At 47.6% G+C, this 26,257-nt stretch overlaps 1 protein-coding gene across 1 annotated transcript; it reads right to left on the reverse strand.

The window, feature by feature from the left end:
* Positions 1-6,127: 6,127 nt before the first annotated feature.
* Man2b1 (mannosidase alpha class 2B member 1) lies at positions 6,128-25,530 on the reverse strand. The gene is made up of 24 exons (XM_027406277.2): positions 25,317-25,530; positions 24,287-24,389; positions 23,963-24,136; positions 23,306-23,499; positions 22,224-22,356; positions 21,424-21,569; positions 19,948-20,064; positions 17,405-17,487; positions 17,203-17,323; positions 17,056-17,134; positions 16,403-16,512; positions 16,040-16,147; positions 15,690-15,806; positions 14,844-15,029; positions 11,010-11,107; positions 10,801-10,918; positions 8,528-8,646; positions 8,344-8,445; positions 8,136-8,223; positions 7,953-8,033; positions 7,299-7,523; positions 6,881-7,036; positions 6,691-6,793; positions 6,128-6,305 (listed from the first exon to the last, which is right to left on the reverse strand). Exons 1-24 carry the CDS (start codon positions 25,473-25,475, stop codon positions 6,196-6,198), a joined length of 3,030 nt encoding a protein of 1,009 aa, XP_027262078.1. The 5' UTR covers positions 25,476-25,530; the 3' UTR covers positions 6,128-6,195.
* Positions 25,531-26,257: the final 727 nt, after the last annotated feature.

Here is a 26,257-nt window from a genome sequence, read left to right on the forward strand (position 1 = left end):
CTGAGTTCAATTCCCAGCAACCACGTGGTGGCTCCCAACCATCTGTAATGAAATCTGGTGCCTTCTTCTGGTGCTAGAACATACATGCAGGTAGAACACTGTATACATAAATAATAAATAAAAAAATTTTAAAAATAGCTGAGAGGTGGTGGTGCACTCGGGAGGCAGAGGCAGGTGGATCTCTGTGAGTTCGAGGCCAGCCTGGTCTCCAGAGCGAGTGCCAGGACAGGCTCCAAAGCTACACAGAGAAATCCTGTCTCGAAAAACCAAAAAAAAAAAAATTTAAAAACAAAAACAAAGCCGGATGGTGGTGGCACACACCTTCAATCCCAGCACTTGGGAGGCAGAGACTGGTAGATCTCTGTGAGTTTGAGGCCAGCCTGATCTAGGACAGCCTCCAAAGCTACAGAGAAATTGTCCCAAAAACCAAAAAAAAAAAAAAAAATGGCATTGAGTATTTTGAAACAACTTGGATACTACCATTATTGTCTGCTTCCTTAAAGGGTATGTTAAAATTCACCATCATGCTTATGGATAGTAAGACCAACTCGATGACTTTGTCACATTAACCTTATACTGTCTTGTTACTTTTCTATTGCTGTAGAGACACCATGACCAAGCATCTTATAAAGAAAGCATTTAATTGGGGGCTTTCCTACAGTTTCAGAGGCTTAGTCCATGATCATTACGATGGAGAGCGTGGCGGTAGGTAGTCATGACACTGGAAAAGTAGCTGAGAGCTCACAGCTGATCCACAAGTTACAGAAAAAGAGAGACATGGAGCCTGGTGTGGACTTTTGAAACCTCAAAGCTCAGCCCCACACCTTCTCCAACAAGGCCATACCTCCTAATTCTCCCCAAACAGTTCTACCAACTGGATATTATACATTCATATATATGAGCTTATGAGGGCTATTCTCATTCAAACCACCACATACCCCTTAAGTCTGGGGGGTATTTTCCTAACTGCTATCTGTTCATGTCAGTTGCTTGAGCTCTCCCAGAAGAGATCCTTTAACCACAGCTAGGCTTTAAACCCTTTATTTCATGCATCTCTGTCTCAAAGATTTGATTTAAAAAGAGCTTGGACCAAAGTGACCTATCAGCAATGCAGAACTAAGGACAGCGACTTTTGTTTCTAGGTAAAGAAATTCCCAGGAGGTATACTGGGTTTGTAGCAGGTGGGGATGGGGCTAGCCCACGGTGAGACAGCCAGCAAAAGTGCCCCATGTCTCTCTCTCTACTGGGGTCTGCAGTAACCATCAGAGGATACAATCCAAGCAACCATCCGTGCCATCTGCTTCCTAGATTTGGCCTCTGGCTTCCAGGTGGACCTGGTCCCATGCACATGTCCATCCAGCTCCAAGGACAAAAGTGGTCACCATGTGACACAGTACAGGGCCTTAATGAGAGATGCCACCTAGTCAAAGCCAGCTCACCTCCATGGGCGAGTCTGAATGACTTAAGACATCTCAGCTTCCAAAGTAACCTTGGGATTATGCCACATCTAACAATGACCTGCCTGGTGTGAGACTGTACTCAGCAGAGAAAATATATTGGTTGGCTCATTTTTGGTTTTGGTTTTTGGCGGGGGTTGGGGGGTTGTTGTTGCTACGTCGTTTTTTTGTTTGTGTGTTTGTTTTTGTTTTTTTGGTTTTTTTTTGAAACATGCTTTCTCTGTAGCCCTGGCTGTCCTGGAACTCACTCTGTAGACCAGGCTGGCCCCAGCTCAGAGATCTGCCTGCCCCTGCCTCCTGAGTGCTGGGATGAAGGTGTACACAGCCACAGCCCAGCTCATCAGAGGAATGTTATTCATGACCTTCCCCACCTTGACTATCCATGATCAGATTCCCTGTCATGGAAGAAGGTGAAAACATTTCCAGGACTCGTGAGATGCAGAAAGGAGGATTATTCCCAGCTACTCAGTGAATCTGAGACCAGCCTGGGACACTTGTGTCGGGAGCTGAGAAAAATTCCATTAGAGAATTTCTCGGGGTCCAAACCTCCGGTTCCAGTATACAGGAGCTGCGGTCTGCGTTGTGTTGCAGATGCTAGCTGATGTGCTGTTGATTGGCATAGCCTCGGCGGACAATGTCCCCTAGTTTTGTGTCTCTACAGAACTAAGCATTTGAATAGGCCTGCACCACGGCAGAGGTCGAAGTCTACAAGAGTAGAGACTGTTTAGGGGCATCTGCTGAGAGGGCCCAGAGAGGGAGGTTCAGGAGAATAGTCTCTGCTATCACCGAAACATGGTTAGAAAGCAACCAGGAAGAAGCTGGAATAAAGGAGAGCCTCCAGTTTTGCAGCATGGAATTGAGAGCTCTCTAAAGATGACAAGATGCCTGTTTCTGGTCTTTATCACCGTTGGGTTGCTAGGAATTTCCAAGTCCACGCTTCCCCACTCAGGCTGGACCTCGTGGCTTCTGTGGTTTGGAACTGAGACAGGACGGGCCACAACACACATGAAACCAATAAGATGTTTCAGTGGGTGAAGGGCATACCACCAAACCTGACAAGCTCCCCACTGTCCACGGAGACAAATGACCTCCACATGCACACTGTGTTGCACGAGCAAACACATACATGTGCACACGCAAACACAAAAGTTTTAAAAGTTGTTTTTAAATTCTGGAGAAGCACATTCATGGAGAGCTCCATGAATGACAGCAATCAGCCCAAGTCACCCTCCAAATGGCCCCTGGGCCACTTCTCCACTGCTATCCTCCAGAAGATCATTTTCCCAAGGCACATGAGAGACTAGCACTCAGCACGTTACACAACCCTGGGCTTCCTTCTCCAGACTGTTAAGTGCTACAGCTCAGAAGGGAAAGGTACTCTGGCAGTTGTTACTGAAAGGTTCAGGCATTATGCTGGCCCGCCCCTGTTACCTGGTGGAACAGGCAGTACCCTGGTCAGCCCAAGGTTCCATGGGAACTAAGTCTGCACGCAGGTGCAGAGGATCCCTTAAAAAAGACAGATCCCTGCCCATTTAAGCTCTCTCTTCCTCTCGGCTTCCTCTCTGTTTCCTCTCTACTCTCTCTCTCACCTATGCGCTGTCTCTGCTGCGACCATGGCGGTCAGCCATTTACCCTGTTCCTTTCCTCTTCTTAGTCTCCCTACTCTGCCAGGCCTTATAATAAACTTATGGTCAACATGTCTCATGTCTCAGCATTTCTCTTTTCTTCTTTTTAAACAAAATAACAGTTACCTGCAGCTCTGTTCTGGTGGGGGTGGTTTCCTGGCAGTAATGTAGCAGTTCTGCTCCTGCTCCAACGAAAGTTGTTACTTCTCTGCCCCCACCACCTTCTCTGGTGAAAGAAGGTCATCACCCAAACCTCATTCAAGAGACTCACTGGGAGGGAGAAATCCAGCAGAGTGGCTGTCTGGTCCGGGTGGAAAAAAGACAGGCCCAAACTGAACAGGTACAGGGTTTATTTAGGTTTTCTTAGGGGTGGAGTTTTTCCAGGGTGAGTATTTTCAGTGTGGGAATTAGTTGGATTTCAATCCCCGAACTTGGACAAGCTCAGAGATTGGCTGGATTTCATGCTTAGGGATTCATTGGTTAGTTTTCATGCTAGTTGGTCAAGGGCAGAGTGTGTTTCTTTAGCTCTGAGGTCTCGGGGTCAGGGTGTGTTTCTTTGGTTGGCCTTTTTACCCTACTCAGACTACCTTGGCTTGCTACCCTTCTAGACTCTAGAATCTAGAGTGAGACTTTGTCTTGTTTTATTGAGTCAGAGTCTAACAACATAGACTAGAATAGTCTCGAATTTACAGAGATCTGCCTTGCTACAGTGAGACTTTGAAAAGGGTTAGTAGCCAGATGGTGATAGTGCACACCTTTAATCCCAGTACTCTGAAGAAAGAAGAGGCAGGAGAATCTCTAAATTAAAGACCAGCTTGGTCTACAGAGTGAGTTCCAGGATGGTCAGGACTACACAGAGAAACTCTATCTCCAAAACAAAACAAAACAAAAAAAGTTTTAGTGAACACATACCTATAATGCCAATACAAAGAATGAGGAGAGAGAATTATAAGTTCAAGACTAGCCTGGAATAAACAGTACATTCTGAGATAGCCTCAGCTAGATAACTTGAAAGATCTTTGGGGAGAGGGGTTCTTGATTCTATGGCTGAACAGCATATGCCAGGCAGAATGGACAGTCAGAAATGTTTCTGGGATGAAGTACATCTGTGTACTTCACATGCTACAACAAACTGTCTCCAGTCAGGCAGTTTCTCTGGTTCTCCCTACCAGGTCTTATCACCAAAAGGTATGGCAGGGAAACTTGCTGTAGGTGCTCAATGTGCTCCAGGCATTCACTCCCTCCATGTTGCACAGAATTCTCCTAAGCGGAGTGGCCACCATCTTCCTAAGGCCAGATGGATCTGCTTGCAAACGATCATCACAGCTGCTCTGTGGACTGTTGGCATTCCTTCTTAGAAGGAAGGTCAAGAGGGTCACCAAACCCTCACTTTAGTATCCAGCCACCCCTATCCAGTTGTGTGTAATTCTATCCTAGCTGCATGTAGCCACGTGGTATTGAGGGGCTAAAGTGAATAGGGGAAAAGGGTCCACTTCTTTGGCTATAAGGAAGACATCGGCCTTTCTGGGAAAAGACTTTGTTTTTTGAGGCACTGTAGATCTAGGGGTAAAAACTTTCTAATGAGGCTGTTTTGGGGGTCACCCATGCTCCTTCAGTAACTAATAAGCCCACTGATTCCTTTAGTGATATATCCACCCGAGATTACTCAGACAAGGTTTTTATGTCAATAGAAAGTCTTCCCAGTGCTGGGCGTTGGTGGCACACGCCTTTAATCCCAGCGCTCGGGAGGCAGAAGCAGGCGGATCTCTGTGAGTCCGAGGCCAGCCAGGTCTACAAAGCGAGTGCCAGGATAGGCTCCAAAGCTACACAGAGAAACCCTGTCTCAAAAAAAAAAAAAAAAGATTGCAATTTACCATGTCCCATAGCTCTCTGAGAGCTCTCTGAGCTGGGATAATATGGAGGACTCCCTTGGCAGCAGGACTCCCTCTCTACCCTATTTGGATAGTGTCTCTAGGCCCTTACTTAGAAGCTGTCCCTGGGTTTGGATGCCTAACTTATCTTAAGTGTGACCTTTGACACAGTTCCCTGCAGATGCTCTCCCTCTGACTCCCATGTAACTAGGTGCTATGTTCCAGCTGTATGATGGGCTCATGCTGCCAAATGCAAATTAGGTGATGCCCCAGCTGCTGTCCCCATCCTATATATTCCTCTCACCCTGAAATGAATCTGACTCCCAGAAGGCTATTTCTGTCATACTCACAGACCACACAGAGACCTGCATGCTGCCTCTGCTCCCTTTGTCTTCTCTCACTGGTGACCAATGAACCACAAGGAAAAGGAAGATGCCACAATGATTCGTAAGAGTAGCAAAATTACAGTTACGAAGTAGCAATGAAAATAATTTTATGGCTGGGAACACCACAACATGAGGAACTGTATTAAAGGGTCAAAGCATTAGGAGGTTGAGAAGCACTACTTTTTTGTTTGTTTTGTGAAGCAGGGTTTCTTTGTGAAGCCCTGGCTATCCTGGAACTTGCTCTATCGCCCAGGCTGACCTCCTACCAGTGAGCTGGGAGCTGCTTCTGTCCCACCACCTCCTCCAGAACCTCCCAGATTCCTTGCCTTGATCTGACCCAAAGGTAGAAAGACCCAGGGTGGCCAGGCGTTGGTGGTGCACGCCTTTAATCCCAGCACTCGGGAGGCAGAGACAGGTGGATCTCTGTGAGTTCGAGGCCAGCCTGGTCTACAGAGCGAGTGCCAGGATAGGCTCCAAAGCTACACAGAGAAACCCTGTCTCAAAAAAAAAAAAAAAAAAGGCCCAGGGTGCAGCTGGTTTTTGGATGCCGTGTTCCTTCACAGGCCTGCTTGTGAGACAGCTGTGTGAGGGCCTGTGTGGACAAAGGATTGAAGTGGGAGGAGAGGGAGGAAGCCATGGGTGAGATGGAGAGAGAGCAGCTAGCGTGGTAATTCCAATGTGGAGGTAACCTCTAGACAGGGCCTGGGGTCAGGGCTGAGCTAGGGTCTGCTCACCTGCCCACACTCTATGTCCCCTCCTCAAAAATAATGCACAGTCACTGGGTGACATGAGTCTTAGTAGTAGCCTTTTAATGATTTTTATGAATAGTTACAGCAAGAAAGGCCTCCTGGCAGGCCTAGCTGGATTCTTGCCATTGAACCCAGACCACAAAGGTACGTATTTCCATAGGATTCAGTGTGATTGAGGTAGGGTCCAACTTGGAAGGAGCAGGATAGGAGACGGGACCTATTGATGAGCAGAAGACAACTGAGACCTGGACACAACCATGCACACCCGCCTCTCAACTCTGCCCTAGGGCCTCACATCCAGACCTCTAAACCACTTCCTATGCCTGACACACCTCAAGATTCCCAAAACCCACTCTAACTCTTAACCATTGTGCTCATAGCCCAAAGGTGATAAGACACAATCCTAGAACTAGACACTGATGGGATCAACACATCCTTGGGTCAAAATTCCATGCCCCAAACTCCAGGTGCATTGCTGGTTTGCTGGACCCACTGCTCACTCTTAAGCCTCTGTCCTCAAGCTCTACATTGGCCCCTTAGCTCCTAACCAACAACCCTCAGACTCCACCCTCAGGAGCCAGCCCTTCCTGCCAGGTCCTCACCAGTGTCTGTCATCCACTTCAGCCTGGAAGCCTTGGACAGGGGCTGGTTGGCTGCCAGTGTGGTCTCCTGCAGCTGGGTGATAGTAAAGGCCCGGAACAGGTTCTGCAGGGAATAGATGGATGCAGCTGAGATGCAAACCCAGTTTTTGCCCGTCTCTCTCCTCCTGTCTCTAGGCTCCACCCGCCTCACCTGCAAGTTCAAGGTTACAGGGGAGCTCAGGTTGCGGCCTGAATCTTCTGTCACAGTGAATTGATGTTCCAAGCGCAGCAACAGCTTCTTTGGTCCCCAGCGGGCCAGTGTGAGCAGATGCACTTGGGGAGGGAGGTCCTGGCGAAGTCCGGAGAACTGGAAAGAAGGACTAAGTCTAAAAGGATTGGTCATAGCCTGGCTGGCAGTCAGCACTGACTTGCAGGAAATGAAGCTGAATGGGAAGGAGCACTGATAAGGCAGACTCAATACTGAAACATATTGCTTACAACAGGGTGGGCCTCACTCCTGAGGCTTAAACTGAGGAAGGCTTAAACTGAGGATGAACTCAGGCCTGAAAAGGGGGGCTTAGAAGGCGTCATTCGGGTTCTCCCTTTATGCCCGCCTCGCTGTCCCTCACCTGTGTCCTGGGTGCTGCCCAGGAATAATATGGACTGCCACCCTGAGCCAGCACCACCTGAGGGGCCAGGACCACCTCCTCCGCCAGCAGTCGGTGCCTTGCAGCTGCATCACTAACAGAACTCAAAAGCACAAAGTGGCGCCCTCGCACCGTACTCGCAGCCCCTGACTCTATCAGGGCCTCCTCCACTCCTCTCCCATCATCTGCCAATAGCCGTCGGTGCACCTGGGAGGAGAGGCCAGAAAAGAGTGAGGAACCAGCAAGCAATCGAGGTTTAGAAATCCGGTAGAGGCTTGCAGGAATTTCAACAGAAACTAAAGATAAGGAAACAATGAAGACCAAGGTCAGGGACTGGTAGGAACTGCAGCTGAAGTGGTCCAACTAACAAAAAACAAAGACAAAGAAAGGTGTCTAACAAGTCAAGGCCTCAACAGGGACTGGGTAAAAGATGGGAAAGTGAAACATAGAAATATAATTCCAAAGGCAGGCATGGTGACGCAGGCCTGTAATCCCAGCACAAGAAAGGGAGGAAAGGGAAGAAGATGGGACCAAGCCCACAGGCAGGACACGGATACCAACAACAGCCTTCAGGCTTGGCTGGGTCTGAGTGGACCCTATGGGGGAAACTCAGCTTGGATGGGGCTCCCCTCTCACCATGAGTTCCAGTGAGCCATCCTTCAGACTGCTGCCCCCCTGGGAGCGGTCAGTCACCACGGTCAGCTGCATGTGTCCATCCTAGGTGGTGCAAGGGTAACTGAGAATGTGGATCCTGAGAGCCCACCCTGCCCCAGGTATCTAGGAGACACTTCTAGTCCAAGGCAGTGGCAGGGCAAATACCGAGATGTAGATTCGAGTGTTGACAGGATAGTAATTTCCAGCCACGGGTTCAGTCTGATTTAATTTCCAAGTGGGTCGATAGTCATGCCTGGGAAGAGGTGTGATGACATCAGATTTGGGGCCCTGTTTCCTCTTCATTCTCCCACACTCATACCATCACCCCTGAAATCCAACACACCACAGACTCCCCATAACTCCCTTTTCCTACCTCCTCTTCAGGAATTCCCTGCCGTTGCTGTCAGTGTAGAACTCTCCCTTTGTTTTCATCGGGGTGTCAAAGCGGCTGATGACCTCCTTCCCCCCGAAATCTCTGTGTTCAATGGAAAAGTACCGTTGTGAGTCTCCTAAACACCACTGGGCCTGCTCCCCACTCTAGAAAGTATACCACATACTGCATTGGGATTGGTCCCACCATCCACTCCAGCTCCAAGTGACGCTGTCCTGGGTACAGGCGAATCACTTGAGAACACCAGGATGAAAAATTCTGGTGTACCTCCTGCACCAAGGCTGTCTGTAGGCACACAAGAGGGCTGGTGTCAGCCATATTGAAAATGCTTAGAATCCCATAAGGGAACACTAGCATCCACCTCACAGACTAACTCAGTGTGATGTTCTCACTGCTGCTTTTGTTTTGTTGTGTACAGGATACATATGGAGATGGAAGAATAACTTGCAGGGATTGGCTGTCTCCCTTTCCATCATGTGGCTTCCAGGGATTGGACACAGGTAGGTTTGGTGAAAAGCACCTTTACCACTGATCATCTCACCAGCTCCTTCCTTCTCCCCTCCCCCACTTCTACCCTTTACCCTTGCTGATGGAACCCAGAGCCTGGTTAGCCCACTTTTTTTTGAGCTAGGGTCTCAAGTACTTCAGGCTAACCTCAAACTCTGTAGGAGTCAAAACAGAAAACTGGCCCTGAACTCCTGACCTGCTGCCTCTGCCTCCCCAGTGCTGGGATTCCAGGTGTGTGCTACCATGCCTGACAAGCCACATAGCCCTTGACTGAATTCATATATACTTGCTATTCTTCCCTTCTTAGGAGTCTAGAGTTGCATGTCTAGTTTTCTTTGTGCTATCAGGAACTGTGTGGCCACAATCTGCCGCCATGGAAAATGACCAAGGTAGTCTCAACAACGTTCTAGACCCTTTCCCTCTCACTGGCTCAAATACACAGATGTGGTGGCTAGAGCCTGAGTGTTTATTCTGGATCATGAAGGGGAGAATAAACATTAAAGAAGTTAGAGGGACAAGAACAAGACAGAAGAAATGTTGGCAAATGTGAGGCCTCCACCTTCCCTGGATGCCCAGACAGACATTCTGTTAGAAGGAAAGAATCTTTTTCTTTCTTTGGTTTTTGTTTTTGTTTTGTTTTGTTTTGTTTTGAGATAGGGTCTCACTCTATAGACCAGGCTGACCTCAAATTCACAGAGATCCACCTACCTCTCAGTGCTGGAATCAAAGGTGTACACCACCATGCATGGCCCAGAAGAAAAGAATCTTTTGTTTGTTTTTCGAGACAGGGTTTCTCTGTGTAGCCCTGGCTGTCCTGGGACTCACTCTAGAGACCAAGCTGTCCTCGAATTTGGAGATCCACTTGTCTCTGTCTCCTGAGTGCTGGGATGAAAGCTGTGAGCCAGCACCACCTGGCCTCTAAACCTTATTTTAATATTAGTATGTAGACATTTGCCTAGAGGGGAATGACTTCAAATGTGAGTCTCAGAAGCCTACATCTACTCCTTTCCTACCCTAGAAGAAACATCAGAAAATCATTAGAGGCCGCTTGAGACTTTTAAGAGTAAATTATCAAATACATAGCCACATATAAATGTTTTCGTTGCTGTTTCTGTGTGTGTGTGTGTGTGTGTGTGTGTGTAAGAGAGACAGAGACAGAGACAGAGACAGAGACAGAGACAGAGACAGAGACAGAGTAAGTCTCACTACGTAGCCTAGGCTGGCTTTGGACCTGAGATACTCCTGCCTCAGCCACTCAAGTGCTGTTATTACAGCCCCTCCCTTTTGTGGTGGTGTGGAGCTAGAACCCAGCCTTTACTCATATATAAGTGATCTAAACTACATTCTACATTCCAAGACATAAACTCATTCATAGACCTTAGTGAATCCATAGACCTTAGTGAATTCTAAGCAATTATACTTTGCCACCCCCTTCACCTCCAATTTCCACAGTGAGGAATGGATGTGAACATGTTGACCTGTTCTTTATACAAGCAGGTTTTCCCCATCAGCAGAGGGAGCCTGGGTCTTACTTCATATGTAAAGAAGTAAAGCCAGGCATGGTGATGCACTCCTGCAGTCTTAGCACTCCCGAGCTCTGAGGCTGAGCTGTGCTACACAGTAAAAGCTTTCTTGGACAGCAGAGAGATGGTGCAATGAGTAAAGGTGCTTGCTGCCAAGCCTAAAGATCTGCATTCTACCCTAGGGACCCATGAGGTAGACTCCCACAAACTGTCCTCTAACCTCCACACATGTGCACACAGAAACACATGTGAACGCACACACACATACACACACACAAATAATATTTAAAATAATAATAAAGAAGATGAAATAGTTCCCACCCACACCCTACATGTGCCACATCTGTTCCAAGATTCCATATTCCCACCCCTACCCCCCAAAACCCACTAATGGTTTCTGGCTACAGACCTTCACCAGATGGATCTCAGCCCAACGGCTTACAGGCATTGGTTTAGAATGTTTGGGTCTGAAGATGTAGGCACCAGAGGCCTGAGAACTCTCCTCATCACCGATGTTGGCACTGTACCTGGGACCAGAACAAATGAGCATCAGGGAGGGCCCTCAGCTCTCAGCCACCCAGCTCTGCACACCACCCGGAGATAGCAGCCGTTTCTCACCAAAAGAAGCCTTGCTTCACAGGGAGCGAGAGGGTCTGTTCCATGTTTTCAATCATCATCAATAACCCTGTGTCAGAGTTAAATGTAGCCCGGATATACTGGGTGGGAAACGGAGCACACATGTGGACAAACATCTCCTTAGCAACGAAAGCTCCAGCCCTCCCTGGAATCACTTCCCTCATTTCACCCACTGCTGTGCTTGATCCAATTAGCAAACACCATTGTAACCTCTGCTTCCATAAGCTTTAGACTCTGGCCACTTCTCTATGCACCATGGCCCTCTAGGAATAACTCAGCCTTTTGCAGAAACCCTCACTTCTATACTTATCCAGTCTCTTCACCCCACAGCAGCAGAGCCAACTGTGGTATCCTAAATCAATCACAATTCTCATCTGCTCCAGAGCTAGACTAATATATATGATCTGACCCATGAGGCAAATGCCAGAAACCATAAGGCTTCCAGTGACCCACAGAAATATTTTCATGTTGTAATAGTGATCATAACTCAGTTGACAGTGCTTCTCAGCAGGTGTGAAGCCCTCAGCACCATATAAATCTGGCACAGCAGTGGTACATGCCTATAATCCAGTACTCGGGAGGTGGAGGCAGGAAGATTAGGAATTCAATGTCATTTTGACCTACATATCAAGTCCAAGGCCAGTCTGGGGTCTATGAAACTCTGTCCCAAAAAACTGAAAAATATTTTCATTTCCTTTAAAAATCTAAAGAAAAGTTGTGCTGTGGAATATTATTTTAAGAGGTGTTACATTTGTTAATGTTGTGCAACATTTGCTTTAATGATGCAAAGATGATGCAGCATTTTTTTATGCTGCATTTGTTTAACTCTGTGAAGCTGCGATTCTTTACCTGTCTAAAATACCTGACTGGTCTAATAAAGAGTTGAATGGCCAATAGTGAGTCGGGAGAAAGGATAGGTGGGGCTGGCAGGCAGAGAGAATGAATAGAAGGAGAAATCTGGGAGAAGACGAAGGAACAAGATAGAACAAGGGGAGGAGGCCATCAGGGGTCAGCCACCCAGCCAGCCACGCTGTAAGAGTGAAAGTAAGATTTACAAAACTAAGAAATGGGAAAGGCCTAGAAACAAAAGGTAAACTGGTTAATTTAAGTTAAAAAAAAAAAAAAGCTGGCTAGAAACAAGCCAAGCAAAGGGCTGGAGGTTCATAAGTAACAGTCTCTGTAGTTATTTGGGAGCTGGGTGGCAGACTCCCCAAAAGAGCAAAGAGCCAAAAGAATAAAGAGTAAAAAAACAACCACAAAGTGGAATAGTAACAATGAACATATCATAATAAGACTTGCATGGGCATACTTATCTTTACAGAAATATCATCCTATAACTTTCTTGTGTATATGTCTGCATGTGTACATATGTGTGTGTGTGCGGTCATGGATACATGAGGAGGCCAGGGGCTGAAACTGGCTGGGTGTCAATGGTCTCTACCATCACTTTTTATTTTTTAATCTTCTCTTAATGATTTATTTATTTTTGTTTTATGTACTGGCATTTTGCCTACACGTATGTCTGTGTAAGGGTGTCAGATATACTAGAACAGGAATCACAGACAGTTGTAAGCTGCCATGAGGGTGCTGGGAATTGAACCTGGGTCCTCTGGAAGAACAGTCAGTTTGTCCGTAGCATACGAATGGACTTTGGGAGCCCATTTCACATAGAAGGATACTCTCTCAGCCCAGACACACTGGGAAGGGCCCAGGCCCTGCTCCAAATGATATGACAGACTTTGAAGATAGAAGGCCTCCCTGGAGAGCAGAAAGGGGATGGGATAGTGGGCTAGTAGGGGGCAAGGGAGGGAGAAGGAACTGGGATTGACATGTAAAACAAGCTTGTTTCTAATTTAAATTTAAAAAAAAAAATAGAAAAAAAAAGAACAGTCAGCACTCTTAACTACTGAGCCATCTCTCCAGCCCCTTTTATTTTTATTTTTGTGAGCCAGGTTTGCACTATATACCTCTGGCTAGCCTGAACTCACTATGTCGACCAGGCTGTAGACCAGAACTTGTATTTGGAGACAGAATTCTCACTGAACCTGGAGGTCACCAACTCAACAACACTGGCTGGCCAGCAAGCCCCACCATCCTAACTGTGCCCACCAAGTAACAGGACTATAAAAAACACTGCACCACACTGAGGTCCACATCATCCTGATACAATTATTAATACATTTTATGAAAGGAGCCCACAAAGCAAATATGCCAGAGCTTAGGACAGACTGCTTTTCTTTCTTTCACTCACCTGGGTTTGGGGTTGTTCTGTTTTTGTCTTTGTTTCTTTGTTCTTTTGTTTTTTTGTTTGGTTTTGGTTTTGAGACAGGGTCTCCCTATGTAGCTCTGGCTGTCCTAGAACTCCCAGAAATCCACCTGCCTCTGCCTCTCAAGTGCTAAGATTAAAGGAAATCACCACCACACCTGGCCAGGATATTTTTAAGATTAATTTTTATTATTTTTAATGATGTATATGGGTGGGTATGTGTGAGATTGCAGGTGCCTGCAAGGCCAGAGGCATTGTGTCTCCCTAGACCTGGAGTTACAGGCAGTCGGTTATGAGCTGCTAGATGTAGGACTGGTAACTCAACTTGGTTTCTCTGCAAGAGCAGTGTATTCTCTTAACCTGCTGAGCCATTTCTCCAGCTGTGCTGGGTAGTTTTATGTCAACTTGACACAGAGCTAGCATCATCTGAGAGGAGGGAACCTCAATTGAGAAAATACCTCTATAAGGCTTTAGCAAGGCAGTAGAACATTTTCTTAATTAGTGATTGATGGGGAGGACCCAGCCCATTGTAGGTAGACACCCCTTGGCTGGTGGTACTGGGTTCTATAAGAAAGCAGGCTGAGCCAGGTGGTGGTGTTACACACCTTTAATGCCAGCACTCGGGCGACAGAGGCAGGCAGATCTCTGTGAGTTGGAGGTCAGCCTGGTCTACAGAGTGAGTTCCAGGACAGCCTCCAAACCTACAGAGAAACCCTGTCTCAAAAAAACAAAATAAAAAAAGAAAGCAGACGGGGGGGGCTGGAGAGATGGCTCAGAGGTTAAGAGCACTGTCTGCTCTTCCAGAGGTCCTGAGTTCAGTTCCCAGCAACCACATGGTGGCTCACAACCATCCGTTATGAGATCTGGTGCCCTTTTCTGGTGTGCAGATATACATGGAAGCAGAATGTTGTATACATAATAAATAAATAAAATCTTTAAAAAAAAAAAAAAAGAAAGCAGGCTGAGCAAGTCATGAAGAGAAAGCCAGTAAGCAGCACCCCTCCATGGCCTCTGCATCAGCTCCTGCCTCGGGTTCCTGCCTGTGTGAGTTCCTGCCCTGACTTCCATCAGTGATGGACTGTTACCTGGAAGTGTAAGCAAAATAAACTCTTTCCTCCCAACTGGTTTTGGCCATGGTGTTTTGTCACAGTTTCTACCCTAACTGACTGTTAGGGTAGACACTCACTGGCTCTTCATTTATCTGTTTCTAAGGCGCTGGGGGTGAATGCCAGAGCTTCACAGGTGCTATGCAAGTGTCTATCACTGAAGTACAATCCAAGCCTTCATCTGTCTCCTTATCTAAGAAGCCTTCCGTGACCCCACAACACCTTCCTGCCATGGGCCCTGACATAGCCACATCAACCTCATGGTTACACTAGATTTACACAACTGCTCCAGAAAAGGAAACTTGAGGCTCAAAGTCACCCTCCTCACTAAAGAACACACAATCAAGAGAGATGAGTGTAAACCAAGGACCCAGAATCCAAACAGTTTTATAACACTTTAAATTTGTCACAGAGGCAAGGAAGGGAATTCAAGGAGAATCTCACCTCATTTTCAATGGACAATACATGGGACCTGGATTTCCTGGACTTGCCCGAAAGGCTGGAGGCCTGGGGTGTACGGACAGTCACCTTGGCCACAGAGTACATACTGAAGCCCAGGGCAGGCACTGAGGCTGAGAACAGCAGATCCCACCGGGACGTCTTACCGTAGGAGCTGGGAAGCATTACCACCTTGAGTGAAAGAGGACGCTAGTCAAGAGTTAAGAAAACAGGCATAGGTGCCAGCACTACCTCAGAGGGTAAGGGAAGGACAGAAGAAGAAACTTAGGTGTGACAGGAGAGGGAGAAGGCATTTGCCTAGCACATTCCATAATTAGTTCAAGGAAGAAGACATAGGAAGGAGAGGGAGAAGAGGAAGGAAGAGAGAGAGAAGGGGAGAGAAGAGGAGATACAGACTGAGACCAGGAGTCTGGGAGAAAATAGGAAGCAGAGCAAGAGACGGGAGGGGGGTTAAGAGGCTCAGGAAAGGAGATCCCCTGGGGTGAAGAGGCTGTCCACAGAGAATCTGTTGGGGAAATTGTGAGGTGACCCAAACCTGCAATCCTAACACTCAGGAGGTTAAACAGGAAGACCACAAGTTGGAGGCTAGCCTGAGCTAAACAGTGAAAGCCTGTCAGAAGGAAAAAAGAGGAGGGGGTCAGAACAAAGGAAAGAAGAGAAATTCCAAGGGGACATATTTAGAAGGGTTGTCATTTGTGGGAGGGAGATGTTCCTGATATATTAACGAACAGAGGCAGGAGACACACAGAAGAGGAAGGAACTCATGGCCATAGATATCTACAGGATCTGGGATGCACTGGGGAAGGAGTTTCATTGTGCAGGCAAGCTCACATTACTGGGCACAGTCTTTCCATGTGGATCCTTCACAAAGAAGATGCCTTCACTGACTGGCAGCCGGACCATGTGTTTCACCTTCCGGCCCAGGGGGTTGTAAATAGTTACCTGGAACTTTGTTAGGAAGAGCAGAGTCACAACAGGCCTCCAAACCCATCTAGCAGAACACCTTCCCACACAGTCCTGGCCTCCCAGGCCAAGCCATGCCCCTCGTGATGAACTATCCTGTCCCATTTTCCTGTGCCCAGAACAGCCCTCCAAAAAGAAATTATGCAAACGCTCCATCCCCTTTAATGCAGGCTTCACCTTCTGGGGTTCAGTCCCACCTGCCTCCAGCCCTCACTCACGTTCTCTGACTTCTGGCTGACTGGGCAGATGCTGATGTTGAGTTCACGGCAGAAGGAGAAGTTCTGTTTGTTGTAGCTGAGCTGTGCCAGTGCATTGCTCACCAGAACCTGGTGACAATCACCAAAAGACCTGCACCCAAGATCTGCACCCCAGGAAACCTGGTCCAGCCCCTAGCAAGGCCCAGTCTCTTCTACCTAGACCCTGCCCCATTTCCTGTAAGCTCCACCCCTTCTCTCCCAAGAATGGCCCCCTTTTCATTCTCCCCTCCTCCCCAAAACCCTGCCCCTAAGAATCCTTTGGGGCCAACCCATCACCCTGGATCAAGCCCCTTCCTGGTTACTTCATGGTCCTGCCCCTCACACCTCACAGGGTCCCCAGCCTGCTGCCAGCTGACGAGCGTAGTCATCTACAACGTTCTGCCTTGCAGTACCAGTGACCGCATCGTGGTGCTGGAGCACCGCCATTGCCTCATCTGCCAACAGAACATCAGTTGGACGCCATCTTCCACAGAACTCTGAGCCCCACACCAAGTAAGCATACACAAAATGTCCCATGCAGGAAAACAGGGTTCTTAGGAGAATTAAGAACAGCTCTGGAAGGTTGGAGCAATCGATGGCCCACTAGCCAAGAGCACTGGCTGACCTTTCAAAGGACTAGGGTTTGACTCCTGACATCACATGTGTCTATGTCTACAGAAGCTGTCTGTAACTTCAGCTCTGGGGAATTTGACGCTTTCTTTGGCCTCCCAAGTCACCAGCTATGCATGTGGTACACTGATATACATGCAGGCAAAACACCCACACACATAAAAATAAGTAAATTTAAAAGAAAGAACTCAAAGTCTAGGGAAGTAGCTCAGTGTTCAGTGATACAGTGCTGTATAACATTCAAGAGGTCCAGGGTTCGATCCCGAGCACCACCAAAAGTAAAGTGCCCTAGGGATGGTTTTGGTTTCTAGCTTCAATCCTTCTCTCTCCCACCCGCTTCAATTCCATAGTCGGCAGATGACACTCACTGAGGGGTGCACTGTCTCCTGAGCCATAGGGTCCCATGTTGGCTTCAGGACCAGCCAGTGCCTCCAGCTGGTTGCACACCTGAAGAGAAAGAGGTATGTTAGGCAGCAGCTCCTCTGGGCTTCCTGACTCCCCACATGCTCACTCACCTGCAGGAAGTTGTAGCTGAGGCGCTCATAGTGTTTGAGGGCTGGCCTGCTAGAAAAATAGCCGGTCCAGAACATGTGGGGGCCGTCAGCATAAGGAAAAAAGTCATCCTCCTTCACAGACCTGCACAGGGGCATTGAAAGCAGTCAACCAACGAAACATGCCAACCCCACCCCAAGCTCCCCAGTCCCCTGCCCCAAATACCAGGTTAGATTGGCCTTGTTCAGCTCCCAGAGGTAACACGTAGGGGTGGAGTAGAGAACATGGACCTTGCTCCCTTCTGCCTGCTGCTGGGAGAAGGCATGTGTGAGCCTCGGGATCTGTACTTCCAGGGGCCACAGGCATCCAATAGGTTGAGTTCTCTACACTTTTTGTTGTTCTTTTTAAGGTTTATTTCTTTATTTAATGTTTATATTTAATTTAATATTGGCCTGCATGTCTCTTCATGCATCACCTGCATTCCTGGTGCCCATGAAGGTCAGAAAAGGGCACCAGAACCCCCGGAACTGGAGTTACAAATGGCTATGAGCCACCTCTGGAAGGGCAGCCAATGCTCCTAATCTCTGAGCCATCTCTCCAGCCCCTAAACACCCTTTCTGAGTACAAAACAGTAGTCAAATGTGGGCATATGTCTTGTCCAAGACCAAACACTATCACTCTTAAAAAGATTTCAGGGATAATTCTACAATTTTACACAACTTTTTCTTTTCTTTTTTATTTGCTTTGTTTGAAAGGCACTCTTCCCCACGTTATCCAGCTGCCCTGGCTAGCCTAGAATTTTTGAGTTCAAATGATCCTCCTGCCTCAGCATCCCTAGTAGCTGGGACTATAAGCATGGGCAGCTGCACCTAGGTGGCTTACAAAACCTTTTAAATAATCCAACTCTATTATTTAAAACAGGGAGAGATTGGGCGTGTGTGGCTCAGTTGGTATGGTGCTTGCCAAGCTTGTACAAAGCTGGTTTAACCTCCAGCACATCTGTAATTCTACCCTTCCAGAGGTACAGGCCTAGCTACACAGCAAGCAGAGGCCAGCCCGGGCTACAGGAGGTCCTGTCGCCAAAACACAATTAATTAATTAACTAATTAATTAATTAATTAAGGAAAATTAAGTATGTCATTATAGGGTAGAATGGATTTTTTTTTAAGCACTGTCAAGACTACCAAAAGACAGATCCACTGGTCTCTGATTCCAAGTGCTAAGATTAAAAGTATACACCACCATGCCTGACTATAAAATAATTTTTTTTTATTTTAAAGGAATTAGAATGTGTAGTCAGCTGATTTTAAAACAGAGATTACCTGGGACACCCAAAATAATCACAAGGGTGTTTAAAACTGAAAGAAGCAGCTGCAGTATGAAGCCCTTGCCAAGCATATATAAAACTCATCCATGGGCTGGGCATTGGTGGCTCATGCCTTTAATCCCAGCACTCGGGAGGCAGAGGCAGGCGGATCTCTGTGAGTTCGAGGCCAGCCTGGTCTCCAGAGCGACTGCCAGGACAGGCTCTAAAGCTACACAGAGAAACCCTGTCTCGAAAAAACAAACAAACAAACAAACAAAACTCATCCATGAATCCCCAACAATGAAAAAAAGGAGGAAGAGGAACAGGAGGAAGAGAAAGAGGCAGCAGCAGGACTTTAATCCCAGCATTCAAGAGGTACAAGCAGGCAGATCTCTGTGAGTTCAAGACCAACCAGGGATGTATAGTGAGATCCTTTCTTTTAACAAATGGAGACAAAGAAATGGCTCAGTGGTTAAGACTACCAGTTGCGCCAGGCAGTGGTAGCATATGCCTTTAATCCCAGCACTCGGAAGGCAGAGGCAAAGGATCTCTGTGAGTTCGAGACCAGCCTGGTCTACAAGAGCTAGTTCCAGTACAACAGCCTTCAAAGCCACAGAGAAACCCTGTGTCGAAAAACCAAAAAAAAAAAAAAAAAAAAAAAGAAGAAGAAGAAGAAGAAAGGGAGGAACGGGAAAAGGAGTGTGTAGAGAAGCGTGTAGAAGAGAAGGGGGTAGGTGGAAGAAGACAGAGGGAAAACTAGCAACAGAGAAGTAGAAATAACGAGGCTAATTGTGGTGTCCTGCATCTTTAATCCCAGCTAAGAATAGCCAACTATGAATCTGTACTCCAGGATGGCAGGGGGCCCAGATAAGAGTACAATGCAAGTTTGTTGACTGCCAGCCTAGCTCCAGGTTCAATTCTCAGGAAAATGAGACAGAGACCAATAAAGCAGGACACTAAACATCCTCTTCCAGTCTCCAAGAACAAATGTGGTTATGTGTATCTGCGCGCGCGCACACACACACACACACACACACACACACACACTTTTAGAAAACTAAAACTATGCTGGGCATGGTAGCACACGCCTTTAGTCCCAGCACTCAAGAGGCAGAAGCATGGGGATCTCTGAGTTCAAGGCTAGCCTGATCTACAGAGTGAGTTCCAGGACAGCCAGGGCTACACGGGAAACCTTGTCTCAAAAAGAAAAAGGAAAACTAAAACTAAAAGTAACTTTATTTTGGTTTTGTGTATGATTTTGTTTTTGAGACAGTCGTGTTCATGTGTGTGTGTGTGTGTGTGTGTGTGTGTGTGTGTGTGTCCCCATCCCAGGCTGGCCTCCAACTCAAAGCAATCCTCAGTGTCTGTGGTGCACCACTATACATGGCTTTTTTCCCTTTATCTCAGGCATTTGATTGTAGTCACAGAAAGCTGATTAACACACACAGGGAGGCACACTGACCTGCTCGTTGACCAGGCGGATAAGCTTGTCCATGTTTTTGAACCACATGTTGGCATTCTCATATTGGAAGTCTGAACCCATGGTCATCACAATATGGTTGGTTCGGTAATATTTTTGCTATAGATGAGAAGGCAAACCTCAGGCCCAGGTGTACTGGACTGTTCCTATGCCCAAGTGTGCAAAAGTACATGCGGGGGCCTAGGGATGTAGTTCAGTGTGAGAGTACTAGCCTAGCACACTCAAGACCCCAGGTTAGATCCCCAGTACAGGGTAGGGGGGATGACCCACACTCAAGAATACTTGGGGACTATGGCACATAAAAGCAGAGGCAAACAAAAATAACCAGTGAGGGAATGGGAATGTGGCTCAGTCAGTAGAATGTTTCACTAGCATGCATCAAGTCCTGGGTTTGAAATCAGGCATAGCAGTACACATCTATATTCTCAGCACTCAGGAAATGGTGGCAGGAGTATCAGAAGCTCAAAGCCAGCCTCACCTACATAGCAAGTTCAAAGCCAGCTTGGGCTGCATAAGACCTTAACTGAAAACAACCAGTAGTTGCTGAAGTACTCTAGGGTTCACTACTCAGATGAGGCTACAAGGAACCATCACAAAATCCCGCCTGGACGATTCTGAGCTTGAGATCTTGTGTGACTGAACCATACCTCATATGCAGCCTCCTCCTCCTCCTCCTCCTCTTCCTCCTCTTTCATGTTTATTTATGAGGGGAGGGGACACATGCTATGGAGTGCATGGTACAGCACCAGCTTGGAGATTGAAGGGCAATTTGCAGGAGTCACTGCTCTCCTTCCACCAAGTGGGTTCTGGAAATTGAGCTCTGGGTGTCAAGCATCTCACCGGTCTACTTCTTTGGTTTGCTTACTTGTTTTGTTTTGAGATGGGTCTCCCAATGTAGTCCCAGGCTGGCTTCGAGCTCACGGAGATCAACTGCCTCTGCCCACCTGGGATTAAGTTGTGGACCACCATAGCTGGCCACACCTCTTTTTTAAACAAGGGGGGGGGGTTCTGTGTATTTACATGTTTGTAGGGGTGCATTTGCCTGTACACACATGCACAAATCACAAGAGTGTGTCAGGTGTGCCCCTACCATTCTCCACCTATTCCTTTGAGGCAGAGTCTCTCCCTGAACCTGGGACTTGAATTTTCTTCACTAGGCTGAAATTCAAAAGTGCCAGTGATTCCCCTGTCTCTCCACCCCTTGGAGCTAGGGCTCCAGATAACTCCCATACAGGAGTTTGCAGTCAGGGTGACTAGCTTATTATGTTGTACCAGGATCTGAACTCTGGTACTCATAATTGAGCAGCAAGTCCTCTTAAGTGCTGAGCTATCTCTCCAGCTCCTTGTGTATCCTTCTAATGAAGAATAAATCTCAAAGGGAAATCTCTTGGAGGCATTCCCCTGGGCTTTGAGAAAAGTTAGGTGCCTGTGCCTGCATAGTCTAAACATCTATGTTACCTGGGAATGGGCCAGCATCAGGAAGTAACTGACCAAAGACTTTGCATTGAACTCAGGGCTTTTGGGATCCTCCACCAAGGGACGGTCTGCACATAGCACATCCCAACACAGGTTCTTCGGAGGATTATAATTATTGGGGAGCACACCTGTAAACCAAATTGGACTCAGCACCCCAGACCTACCCTGGGGTCAGAGCCAGCCATGTCCCCCCCAGAATAGACTTCTGAATTAGAAAGGGCTAGTACCCCAGACTGATAGCTGGGATACCAGCATGGGACTGATCCAGACTCCAGGAACGTGGGTGTCAGTGAGGAAACCTCAGAAATCTATAGGACCTACTGTAGTAGTTCAATACTTATCCTTAGCATAGGTGTGGACTTTGGGAACACATTCCACATAGAGGGATACTCCCTGAGCCAAGACACACGGGGGTGGGCCTAGGCCCTATCCCAAATGATATGATAGACTCTGATGACACCCTATGGAAGGCCTCGCCCTCCCTGGGGAGCAGAAAGGATATGTGATAGGTAGGGTTTTAGTTGAGGGGTGATGGGGAGGAGGGGAGGGAGAGGGAACAGGGATTGACATGTAAAACAATCTTGTTCCTAATTCAAATAAAAAAGAAAGGAAGGAAGGAAGGAAGGAAGGAAGGAAGGAAGGGCTGGTACAAAAAGAACACACAGAGCCTAGCTCAAAAATCATTAAAACTTCTAAGATAATCACAGCACATCACAAAATCCCGCCTGGACGATTCTGAGCTTGAGATCTTGTGTGACTGTCCTACCCTCCTACCTCCTTACCAGTAAAGAGGTCAGCAGTTGGGGGCTTCAAGCTGGCACTGCCCCGCCACACCTCCTCCATCTTCAGTTTCTTCTTCCGATCATCTTTATCTTGATAGTCAATGCGCCCAAGGAAGAAGCCATCAAAACCCATCTGGAGTGCAGAAGAAGGGATGGAGTGAAGGGGTGCAGGTCCTTCTTGCTCAGTTGGGAAAGACAGCACAGAAGAAGTATGCACAACTAAAACTAGGTTTTGGGAAGCTGAAAAAATGGCTCAGTGGTTAAGAGCCCTATCTCTCTTCCAGAAAACCAGGGTTCAATACCCAGCATCTACTATATGGTGGCTCACAATCATTACTCCAATTCCAGGAGATCCTACAACTGTCCTCTGTAGGCACTGCACACACATGGTGCACAGACATACATGCAGGCAAAATACTCTTATATATTAAATAATACATGACATGACCAAAAACCCATATATATTAAATAATAAAACTGAAAAAAATTAATAAAGCTAGATTTTTTTTGAGACAGGGTCTCAGTATGCGGCCATGCTGACCTCAAGTTCACAGTTTCCCTGCACCAGCCTCCCAAGTGTGTGCATTACAGGCACAGATCCCACAATGCCTGGATGTGCACTTCTAAGCTTGAGAGGGTCAGCAAAAAAGGGACACTCTAAAGCCAAACCCTTTCACCGCCCTGGTTATGTCAAAACCAAAGAGGCTTTTCCACTCTCTACAGTCCAAGGTAGGGATAGGTCAGCACAGACATGAACTTAGTTTTAAAGCAGGGTAGTGCCACTGGTCACTGTTCAGAGCACCCTAGAAGGCTAGTGGAGTCCAAGTTTTAATACAGCCTTGTCAAGGGAAGGGACCAAACCAGCTGGAGAAAAGCAAAGCAGTTTAAACCTGTAGTGCCCTAGGACATAGACCAAGGCTCAAACTCAATTCACAGGAGTCAAATTCACCCACGATGTGGTGTCTCAGCAAGCCAGGGGCTAGTCCCAGAAATTGCTAGAGAAGGGCAGGGTTAGAGCAGCTAAAGGAAGAATCAAAGTTAAGTTAAAGGTCTGGTCCAAAAGAAAATAGGGTGGCTGGCACCTGGGCAAACAGAGAGGCCTGTTCTCGAGAGTGGCCAAAAGGGTCAATATGCCAGGCTACACGGGGACGCCCACTGCTACCGAATGTGTCTTGAAGGAAGCGTAGCCCAAGTGTCATCTGATCCACAATAGCACCATAGTGGGTGGTGGCCTCATCATTCATCACCCAGCCACCATTGACAAACTCCAGGCGCCCTGTACAAGGAGGGCAAGGGGAGAAGATTATCTGTTAGGAACAGGGCCATCATAGGCAAGGCTAGGAGAATAGACCATACTGTTACTGAAGATGAAGAGGAGGGGAGTTTCCAAGCCAGTACACTTAGATCTGCATGACAGGCTTCCAGGGAAACTAATAGAGGCAGGGCCTTGTGGGACACAGATCTCCACATGAAAAGAGATTCGAAGCAGGCAGAACTATCATCGGTTCAGTGTATACACATTATGATATGATAAAAAAAATTCCAGGCCTTTCATTCCAGCACTAGGGAAGCAGGAGAATTTCCATAAGTTCATGGCCAGCCTGATGTGCATATCAAGTTCCAGGCCAGGAAGGGCTATGTAATAAGACACTGTCCCATTAAATAATAGTAATAAATAAATAATCTCCAAGATCAATCTGGGCTGGGCTTCTGCCTTTCACTCCTTGGGGCAGACTCACCCTGGCGCACCAGTGCCCGTACAGTGTCCTGTGTTGCATTTGTCTGCTCCTTCCACCAACGGGAAAAGAAAGCCATCTCCACATAGATGAAGCGACGGGTGGGATCCTCCAGTAGAGAGCAAATTACCGAGTCTAGGATGTACTGAACAGATGCATGCTGAACATCATTTAGGACTGTGGGCATGAAGGTCAGGTAATGAGGGACCACTAGGAGACATGCCTTGATACAAGACGGCTCATTGTACAAGCAAGATGTCACCACACTCACCCCGGGGAAGTGTCCGGGTCCCTGAAAAACTTAGAAGGCCCCCTCCCCTTACTCACTGCCATAATAGTACTGGTCCACTGTCTTCAGCCAGCCTACGTCATCATGTGTGTGAGGCAACAGATGCACGTTGAGCATGTCTGGCTTCACTGTGGGACACGTCTGCACAGAGACCCCAAAACATACACATCCGCTGTCAGTAACCAAGAGTTGGCAGGCCAACAGGGGCCTCTGAGGTAGAATCTTTGCCTAGGGTGTCCAAGACTGTAAGCTTGACCTCCACCATCACAAAGCAGGCAGGGAGGTGGTACAAGCACAAGTCTTGACTCTGGAGTAACACAGAGGGATCAAAAGCTATTGTCTGTCCCAGGCGTTCTCAGGTAGGACACACCGCAGATTGTGCTCATAGACACAACTCCCACTTTGCACAAACACCATCAGGCAGATTTCATACTCATGGTAACAACTATAGTAGTAGCTGGGGTTAGCTAAGCATTCACAGACAGCAGGCAACCACCCTGAGATGTGGGGCAATATTAGCTCTAGTTGTACACTGAGGCATGGTGTAGAGAGGTCACTTGCACAAGGAAGGAGCCAGGAAGCTGAGAAGCCAAACTGGGACTCCAGGCAACCTAAAGGGAGATGAATAAGGATGAGCAGCCCAGCTCACATACACTTTGGAAGGGAAGATGTGGAACCCTTTCACGTGATGTAGTCAGATTTTCAAGGCTGGCTTTCCAGCAGAGCCGCCCCAAACAGGGCTTTGGGGAATGCACTGTCACCAAACAGCGAGTTCATGCAAGTGGAACCATAGCAAACACAACCTGTACAAAGCTTAGAGTCCGGTTCTCAAGTGACCGCTCATCCTTGACCCAACCAATCACTCTATTAAGTGCATGCAAAGTCTAAGCAGGCCGGCTGGAGTCACAGGGCGGTGGATACAATCATGCGCAGCCCTGTTCTCAGGAGCTCGGCAGACATTTTCAGAAACCCAATGCACGCACTTAGAGCGCACCAGCAGATCAGCAGCAGTCACCCAAACCTCTCAACTCTAGCCCAAATACATTTCGCCCTCGGACCCCAGCTCACCTTGTAGTCCGCGGCCCAAGCGCCAGGTGTGGCCAGTAACAACCAAAAGAGAAAGGAAATAAGCTGGACAGGAGAACTCAGAGTGCAGGAGTTCATCCAGAACCAAACAGCACTCCCGCCACCAGCACAGACACCAGAGGCCAGCGGTGGGGTGCCCATGGCTCCGGAGACGCCGCTTCCGCGGGTTTCCCTAACCCAGCTAAATCCCCGAGAACGCTCCGCCCCCAGAACCCGAACCAGCCAATCGGCGCAGAAGGGGGCAGGGCTTAGGCCATCTACGAATTGTGGCTGTAGACTAGTGTACTGAGGAATTAAGAGGACAGGGAAGTACTGAGTCTGTCCCCACCCCCGTTCCACCCAGGGCTCTTTTGGCAGGAGACCTTAGCTGTAAGGCTTTGCTAGGCTTTTGTATGAGTGTAAGCAAAGGATTCAACTTTTCCAGTGGACGTCAGTGTTTCCTAAGGACTCGAAAAGTATCGATGGGATCCTAGGGTACCATACTGTTAGGGTTGGGGTCCTGGAGGGGCCTAGCGTGGCTAGCAGCTGGGGTTGAAAACAGTTCTGGTCTGCCTTGTGGGGACTGAAATACCAGAGATGAGGCTCCCAGCAGGGTTTGGACAGAGGCTGGACCTCCTGTGAGCTGGGAGGGTTTTGGGGGGACAGGGTTTCCCTTTCCAACCCCTAACAGTCTATTCATTACTCTGTTGCTCTAACAAGAAAACCCCAGGCCAGAGTTTGGTGTGTTGGTGTGGAGTTGTAATCTTAGCATGCTGAAGGCTGGGGCTCGAATATTGCCATCCCAACTACATGATTACCAGGCCAGCTAGGGCTACACAGGAACACAAAAATAAAACCTAGAAATATAGCTCTGTAGTATTGCACCTGTGCAGAATGGATAAAGCTCTGAATTTTGTACCCAGCACCTCAAAATAAACAAGTAG

Source organism: Cricetulus griseus, chromosome 3 (genome assembly GCF_003668045.3).
Source record: "Cricetulus griseus strain 17A/GY chromosome 3, alternate assembly CriGri-PICRH-1.0, whole genome shotgun sequence".
NCBI classification, from domain to species: Eukaryota; Metazoa; Chordata; class Mammalia; order Rodentia; family Cricetidae; genus Cricetulus; species Cricetulus griseus.

Bases quoted from the DNA above. Each gene is read 5' to 3' on its own strand.
- Man2b1 (XM_027406277.2), bottom strand. From the start codon at position 25,475: ATGGGCACCCCACCGCTGGCCTCTGGTGTCTGTGCTGGTGGCGGGAGT. The intron at 10,919-11,009 runs GTGAGAAACGGC...TTCTGGTCCCAG, and splicing joins GTGAAGCAAGGCTTCTTTTG to GTACAGTGCCAACATCGGTG. The intron at 8,647-10,800 runs GTCTGTAGCCAG...GTGTGCCTACAG, and splicing joins CTGAGATCCATCTGGTGAAG to ACAGCCTTGGTGCAGGAGGT.